The following is an 8,627-nucleotide window of genomic DNA, read 5'->3' as shown; positions in this document are numbered from 1 at the left end:
CGAACTGAAAATTCATAAGGCGGTACATGGTCCGCAGGAATCGTTGCATTTGGCTCTTTAAAGGGCGTAAGATACAGGAAGTGGATAAATTTACTCATGTGTCAGCAGTGGAAGAAAACTCAGTCCCTTCACGTCGGAGCACAAAATTTGGCTGCAAGAAATAGTTCACCACCAGGGACCACTGACTATTACTGTGTGAAGCATCCACCAACCAGTTTGCAACATGGCAATAATTACTCAAAATTTTCACTGATGGATCACAAGTTCCAATTCAAATGTTACTTACTTTACGCTCCACTAACTACTTTTATGATTTTTGGAGACGCCAAGGTACTAGAATTTAGTCCCGCAGGAGTTCCTTTACGTGCCAGTAAATCTACCAACACGAGGCTGATGTATTTGAGCACCTTCAAATACCACTGGACTGATCCAGGATTGAACCTGCCAAGTTGGGGTCAGAAGGCCAGCGCCTCAACCATCTGAGCCACTCAGTCCAGCTAGTTCCAATTTCAGAACAAATGTAACGTAGGAGAACTCCATGCCACGAACATCTGATGTAGAATAGCTCGGAGGAAATCTTTGCTAACATGTGCAAAAAAAAAAGCATGACTTCAATGGGCTAAACTCCGTAAGAATTTGACAATAGAGGACTAAAAGCAGGTCATGTGGTCTGATGAGTCATGTTTCTGCATTCACAGTAATGATGCCAGACACGGAGTGAATTGCAGGCCGTACAAAGCATTCGACAAGAACTGCGTGCAAGGTGCGGTATAGGCAGGAGGTGCATCTGTGATGTTCTGGGGGGGTGTTTTATGTGCTCTGAATTAGGCCCTATTGCTGCAGTTGATATGCACTTGAACCAGCAGATGTATATTTAACTTCTAGATGAACAGTTACTGCCTTTTATTTAACATCTTGCTGATAATCCAACTGGGGACAAGCCAACATTCAGGACAATAACAGTCGAGTGCATCAGGCCTGTACTGTCACTCAATGATCTAATGGGCACGAAGAGGAGTTCTTCCATACTACCTCAACAGCGAAGTCCCTGGATTTAAATCCTATCGAAAATTTAATGGACCACCTATAACAACAGGTCAAGCAGAGTAAAAGGCCTCCTAGAAAAAATCTCACTCAACTTTGGGACATGTTGATAGCAGAATTATTTCAAATCGGCGTGAACATCATCCACAGATTCATGGAGACCACCCCACAGTGAACTGCTGCTGTCATTCGAGCCAAAGGTGAACCATTAAAGTATATTATCATGTATTACAAGGGTCTAATTTTTTAATATGTTGATATTTGAAGGTTTTATAGTTCTACTTCTTCAAATGGCAATGGGACATTTATTCACTTCACATTATTACATAGCTCTGTGGTGCTCTTTTGCCATAGAGACGTATAGTTCTGCTCACTCCGTTGGCAACTCTGTTCCCATCACAAGCGCAAAGCACGTCACATATATATTGCACCTTTTGTGTGGCATCAGTTTAGGTAGTAGCACATGTTTAGGATAGCTGGAGTGAGTTCAATAGGACATTCATGGCGAAAGAAAATATCCATATTATTGAAGAGAAAGTGCAAATTGGTAATCACACTGTGGGACAAGAGTAAAATGTGGATGAGAGTTGCATACGTTATTTGAGGATAAAGAAATATCGCCACGAATAGACAAACAGTAACCGCAGAGCATTTTGTGGACAAAAACAAAGTGCCCAGAAATCGAAAACACGACACGTGAATATGTGACTGAAAAGAAACAGTCTGAACATGTGGTAATGAGTGAAATGTGTCAGTTGAAAGCTATGATGATGCAGGGTTGGACATGGATATTAGTAAAAGGATTCAACAGGAAAATGCATTCTACCAGAGTGTGAGAAACCTGGTGCAGAGGAAGAAAGAAGTACCAATGAAGTGCACAGAGATGATGTATAAGATGTACTACTGTCCCATACCGACATATGCAGCGGATACCTGGACACTGACAAAAAGGCGGGAGAATAAAATCCAGGCCAGTGAAATGAAATTTTTAAGAAGTATGATAGGAAAGACAAAAACAGACAGATTGATTCTTTACACTTCATTGGTACTTCCTTTTTTCTCCACACCAGGTTTCTCACACTCATCATGAATTAATTTGTGAATTTTTTAAGACGAGAAGAGTGACATTTTAATAAAAATGCTATTTTAGTTATTAGTAGTATGATGTATCAGCTGAAGATGATCTATATAGATCAAAACTAGTCCTGTAATATATTTTAAAAAACATAAATACATATATTTATAACTATATAATTATTGTATTGATTAGGTGGAAACATACAACCAACTGAGAACTGTCGAGTTATCAATATGGGAAAATGAAAGTAATATCATATGAGAAATGAGGATTCGGGAAGGAAATCGGAGTGGTACAGCTTTATGACAGAATGGATAGGGATAAACTTACATGGTTTGGAGATGTTAAGAGGATGGAAGAGGGAAGGATGCTGAAGCGGACAATAGTGACCCAGACAGGAGGGAGGGCAAGAGGGAGACCCAGACTAAGGTGGTTGAAAACGATCAAGAATAATATAATTAGAAGAAACCTGGGTTGGAACACATGGTGGTTGGATATAGGAAAATGGAAAGGTGCCATAAACATCCCAACCCTGCGGGACCTGAACGAGGGAAATGGATGATGATTATTTTATTTTCATCTTGTACTTCTCCAAGACTATGGCCATATCATTCAGCAATTTCTTCAGATCTCCTGCAGACCCAGATAAAATAACAATAGCCTACATTGGCAAATCTCAGAGTTTCCTTGGATTCCTTCTTGTTCGATTTGTTTATATTACATTCAAGCCTTGCATCACTCCTTCCTGGATTGCTGCTTCTCTTTCATAGCCCTTAATACTTAACACTGCAGACTGAGTTTCGTACAGATTGCAGAAAATCCTTCCTCAATATTTCATCCCAATCACCGTCAGAATCCCAAATAGTGTGGTCCAATCAATGTTACTGAATGCCTTTCCTAGTTCTAAGAATGCCACGTACGTGGGCTTGTCCTTTAATCGACCCTCTAAGATCAGATGTAAACTTAGAATTGCCCATTACCAGGGTCTTAGGGTTCGGGAATTATTCACATATATACAGTACTAGTTTTCTTCAAATGAAATTTGCTGCACGGGTATAAGGATCTGGGTTTCAATTTCTTTGATACTGTTGAGTTCTTCCCTTATTTAGGATTGATGTATATTTCCATTCTGCAATATTTCTGTAAGAAACAATTTGGTGATTCTTGCTTTATAATTAATGGTAATAATTAGTCAAGACGTTCACTTACTTGGGGTATAGGAGCTTACTGACCAAGAATGAATGTTCAGAATATCCTGCTTTAATCTTTTTAGTTTTCGCGCTTAGTCCTCAAAATCGTTTCAGTTACACTAGCTCATTCTGTACCATAGGACCTACGAGCTTCCTATAAAATAACAATTTTCTTTAAGTTATACACCAAGGTAATGCCATCATCAGTAATACTGCAATACTGCTGCTACTACTAGATAAAACGATTGAAGCCAGATCTTCTGTGAGGTTACTGGGGATGTACTATAACATTTTTATGCAAGAAAAAAATAAAAACACCATAAGAAACAGTTTTAAAATGTTGGGGCAGAGCTCATTTGTAAATTCCATGCTACATTTACTTCATAAAAAAAAAAAAGAGAATAGTTATCAAACAAAGCTGAATTCAAGTTGTGATGTTAAACTTGTTCACGCAAATTAAAAGAACAGAGAATACCTATCAGACAAAACTGAATTCAAGTTGTGCTGCCAAACTCAAGGAATTTTGTATTTACAAAATATTTATGACACAGAAGAAAATACTGCTAAAATACATGTATAACACCACCAAAGATATGATAAAATCTATGTACAACCATAGACTTCTACGCTGGTAAAGTGAGCAAACTAATAAGGTACTACATACTTATATAACTTAATTCTGACTACTTATATCTACAACTATCAACAGTTTATTACACATTCTAATGTGATGAGCAATGCATTTGCACAATAGTTTCCACACACTCTTACCACACAGAGAAAATAGTTATCCTCCTGGTAACTTCCTTATAGTCAATTTTTTTATTCAGATTCAATCTTTATTCTACCGGTTGCTATTTAAAGTAACTAACTTATTTTAATATAAGCGTCATAGATAAGGAAGGAGCTTTAAAGTAGGCATCCATTATTCACCTTCCATTCCCAATGGAGCCTACCAAATGCTCCTCCTCAAGATAGTTGTCACGTGGATTAACACACAACAATATGTATCATTCAACAACAAGTTGTCAGGCATGATAAAACTTGTTCTTGTATGGCAGAACTGAGTACAGTACTTCAGTTACTCTTCTAATCTACCTACAGATTTAGTACTATATACTAAGAGACAGTTTTAACATTATAAATTCCTTCATTAAAATAAATACATTCACTTTCTTGATTTGCTAACAAAAAACTGAATCCAGTACAACAGCAACAACTCACTATCTTTTCCCATGACTAACAAGCTTATGTACCATGGAAATTATAAATAAATGATCTTTTCCATATTTTAATCTTCTTCTACCACTAATGATGGCCTCCCTGAAATACATAATACTGTATATTGTGCAATATTTCTTTTACGAAGGTTTGACAACAAAAAACGCAGTTCTCTCAAATATCTTTACAATTTCAACTCTTTATCAAGCAAGAATTGTTTTCCTCTTATATTCAACAAAAATATATTAATACAATAGTTAACACTTTGTTGCTTGTGTGTCCTTCTTTAAAGGTTGACATTTAGAAAAGTCTACTCTTTCACTACCAAGTGCTATCAACAAGGTGTGAAACATGAACTGATATTTCCTGCTGTCAAGACCATATACATTATCGATGCAGTAGTGACCAATTAATTCACAAGTATTCTGTCTGATGTTTTAACAGCCAGCAGAAGCAAGAATGTTTGGAAATGATTATTCTCTCAGAATTGTTTCCAGCCAGTGAGCACAGTTTTATGAATGACAGAAACATATACTAGATCTGCACCCATTACCTGATACAATGGGCACAGTTATGATTTATGAACATGCAAGTCAGAGCTAGATCTTAAATCTTTCTTAGGAAGTACTGTGCTCCTTGGGATCCCTGCATAATCCCTAACTTCCCCTTCACAGTATTAGTTAATGGAGAGAATGCGAGCTACATTCAGCTAATATTCTGAAGGTGAGATAATGTACTACGTCAAATTACAGACAAATATGAATTGGTCACTTCCTAAATCATACCTGGGCACTGGAGATTTAACAAGGGCAGATGAAGTCTCAAGGCAAGCATCACATCAAGCCTTCCTGTTTCTTCAGCTGTCACAGTATCGACAAACGGTACATCTCATTCTTTCCTCCTTTTCTCAACAAGTGCTAGCACTGGTTGCTGGAAATGACTGAACACCTCGAAGCAGGAAAAACAAAATTGCGGTCCACAGTGTGGTGAGAGGTACCAGTGCAAATGTTGTGAAGTGCTGTGACAAAGAAATGATGAGAAAGTGTCTACTCGAACCATTAATGCAGTAGTCTGCATTCCAGTAAAAGAATTCACCATGTGGTTTACTCTAATATTGGAATGCTGATTATTTGAAAAGTCTGCTCACTTCTACTGTCCGGTACTCTTTCCTGTTTGAATGGTTGTTTATATTTGCTTCCCTGTCAGCACTGATAGGCCACCTGGTATATTCATCAGTGAAACCTTTCCATAGTAATTTCAAACATTTTGCCAATAATAAGCAGTGGCTAACACTGCTCCAAAACAAAGGTGCCCTTAATCGTATTTATTTATCCAACAATGCTAAAGGAATAATTTTGTGTCTGAATATGAACTACTACCACTACTACTATGGTTTTTATAGTATGTTCACCTGTCCAGTAGCAGAAAAACATTGAAGAGTCCACCAATTGAACAGTTGGTGAACCTAACCTTCAAACATTTCATGCAATCAAAGAAGAGGTTCAAGACAGACAGTACATGGACACTATTAAAACGAACAAAGTGTCTGTCTGTAAGACCAAAATATAATATTCGGGCAAACAATAGAGCTTCGAATTAGCCAAGCATAATCTGCCTCAATGAACTATACCTCATATAAAATAACCATCCAGGGACTTGAGGGACTTTGGGTTCCCAAGAGACTATCAGTCTAGTTTCACATCTTATGAAGACCTTCATGAAAACCATGGATACACTTATCTTCTTACAAATTTTTCTAGAAGATTTAAAAATTACCTAACAGTCTTCAAAATCCATGTGTACATGAGCTCCATCTCTTACAAAATGTGACCACTTCAATCATCTAATCCATTGCCAAAGTGAAATTTTTAATGAAGACCAAGGCAATACAAATGATAAATAGCCCAGGCGGGGCAGGATTTCTCCCTTAACAAAGTCTTACACATAAACTAGTAGTGTGAGAACATTTAACATGCTATTACAATAACACATTTAGAAACATTGCACATAATAATAATAATAATAATAATAATAATAATAATAATAATAATAATGGAATTGGTTTTACGTCCCACTATTTCTATGGTTTTTGGAGACGCCGAGGTGCCGGAATTTCGCCCCGCAGGAGTTCTTTTACATGCCAGTAAATCTACTGACATGAGGCTGAGGTATTTGAGCACCTTCAAATACGACCGGACTGAGCCAGGATCAAACCTGCCAAGTTGGGCTCAGAAGGCCAGCGCTCTACCATCTGAGTTACTCAGTCCGGCACACACATAATATATAGTAATACTGATTAAGACCAAGGGAACCAGGACTTGGAAGCCTTGGGAGATTGTGGAGTGGTGGGAGTGCCAGCAATTGGAGTAGCTGAGCTAGATCCTGGGACCAGAGCACCACTACTCACAGTGTCCTCCACACAGCCACTATCTTCTGTTTCCAAAGATGCCTCTAGACTATTAGACCTTGAAGTTTCTTTCTTAACAGACGATCCCACTACTTTGGAATTTGTCTGTTTCTGCATCTCACCTTCATAAGATCTGACATCATCCAATGTCATTCCATGCCATTCATCAATCCATGCAAAAGCTTGACGATGGCCCAGCAACAGAACTTCTCTGATACACTGAAACAATAAAATTCAGAGAGATGAGTATAATGACACCCTCATCGTTCAGATAACAACAAAAGAGTTTTCAGTAATTTAAGTTAGTAGAAATTCATAGCTCATAAACAAACAGTTTCTTTTTATAATCAGGCATTTTCTCAGAAGGGAAACATAATTTAATTTCAACAATAGCAAATATTATATAAGGTGAAACATTTATACCTATCTGAACATATGCAACCTGCTAGGAATTAAATGTGTCTTTGTCGTACTTCATGTGACATCTTACAGCAATTTATGTACACACACAGCTTGTTACACATGGGCTTTCCTGAATATTGCAAACGTACAAGAGGCACTGAGTGAGGTCCATCTTAAAAACGCTGTGCTCTTGTATGTCTAGTGGAATTCACTACAATGAACGTTTTTATGAAGTGTTACTATACTGCACAAACCACATGCACCCCTATTGTTGTCGGTGGAGAATTGCATAACGGATTGGTCCAGTGGCCATTTATGTTTGAGATAAAATTAAGGAATGGTATTACATAAGACCTGATAGGTTATGACCAATTACAGAAATGCCTATTGCAGGATATGAATTTCATTATGCCTATTTTGCCTATTTACCACCATACTGTACAGTCTCGTCACACCAAAATTGGTAAAAAAAATGTGTTTTGCAAATTATAATATAAACTATGACATGTAAACAGTATACAACTGATGCAATAGCTTACGCCATGTAATTATTACCGTTAAAGCGTTCAATAAAGGTTATAAAACACAAGCAATTTTTCTAAATGAGAACTTCGGTTTTATAATGAATACAGAGTTATAAGGTGCAAAGCTGCATGTTTTGCAGCTATGTGGTACTATGCAGGATAAATACATGATTTCTCAGAGCAATGGGGATCAAATTCTCCTTCACTCAAGCTTTTTTTTTTTTTTCTCCCCCCAATGAAAATTTGACAGTCTCAAGTCTTGGGTATCTTCATAACAAAGTTATAATAGACATAGTAGGCATAATAAACAACCTCCTAAAAACTGACTGGTGTATACTACTGTCAGCTTTATGTTGGAGCCACTTAACCAGGAAACAGGTACATACTTGTCTCACTGGGAATAATTACAACTATCTGGGGTTAAGATGTGTCTCGTACAGGCAACCCCCAAAAATTCACGTGGTAGTACTTGGCATGTAAGGCTATACACAAAACAGCAAATATGGCTGCTTTTTTTTTTTTTTTTTTTTTTGGCTCATCACTTCTGTCAACTTGACTAGTTTCATATTGAAATCACTAGACATAACCATCAACTAACTTCAACTTAAGTATCGATAATGGAGGTTTGTTTACCGAAGTAAAGGATCAATCAAGATACCGTATTCATAATTAAGTCGGTTTTCAAGCTCAGTGACAAATTACGGAAATAAAACACTCCCTCTCCTTCACTCAATTTAATGTTATATATTTCTGCCTTTACT

General features: G+C 37.3%; 1 protein-coding gene across 1 annotated transcript in view; it reads right to left on the bottom strand.

The window, feature by feature from the left end:
* Positions 1–4,850: 4,850 nt before the first annotated feature.
* The window catches only part of rdgBbeta (cytoplasmic phosphatidylinositol transfer protein 1), a 185,692-nt gene continuing 181,915 nt past the window's right edge, over positions 4,851–8,627 (bottom strand). Inside the window, exon 8 of the mRNA XM_067139742.2 lies at positions 4,851–7,159. Within this exon, the coding sequence (XP_066995843.1) occupies positions 6,830–7,159 (330 nt within the window). The 3' untranslated portion in view covers positions 4,851–6,829. The remainder of the gene's footprint in view (positions 7,160–8,627) is intronic.

The sequence above is a fragment of the Anabrus simplex genome, chromosome 2 (assembly GCF_040414725.1).
Source record: "Anabrus simplex isolate iqAnaSimp1 chromosome 2, ASM4041472v1, whole genome shotgun sequence".
In the NCBI taxonomy this organism is placed as follows: domain Eukaryota; kingdom Metazoa; phylum Arthropoda; class Insecta; order Orthoptera; family Tettigoniidae; genus Anabrus; species Anabrus simplex.
This window is presented reverse-complemented; position numbering and strand designations above follow the sequence as displayed.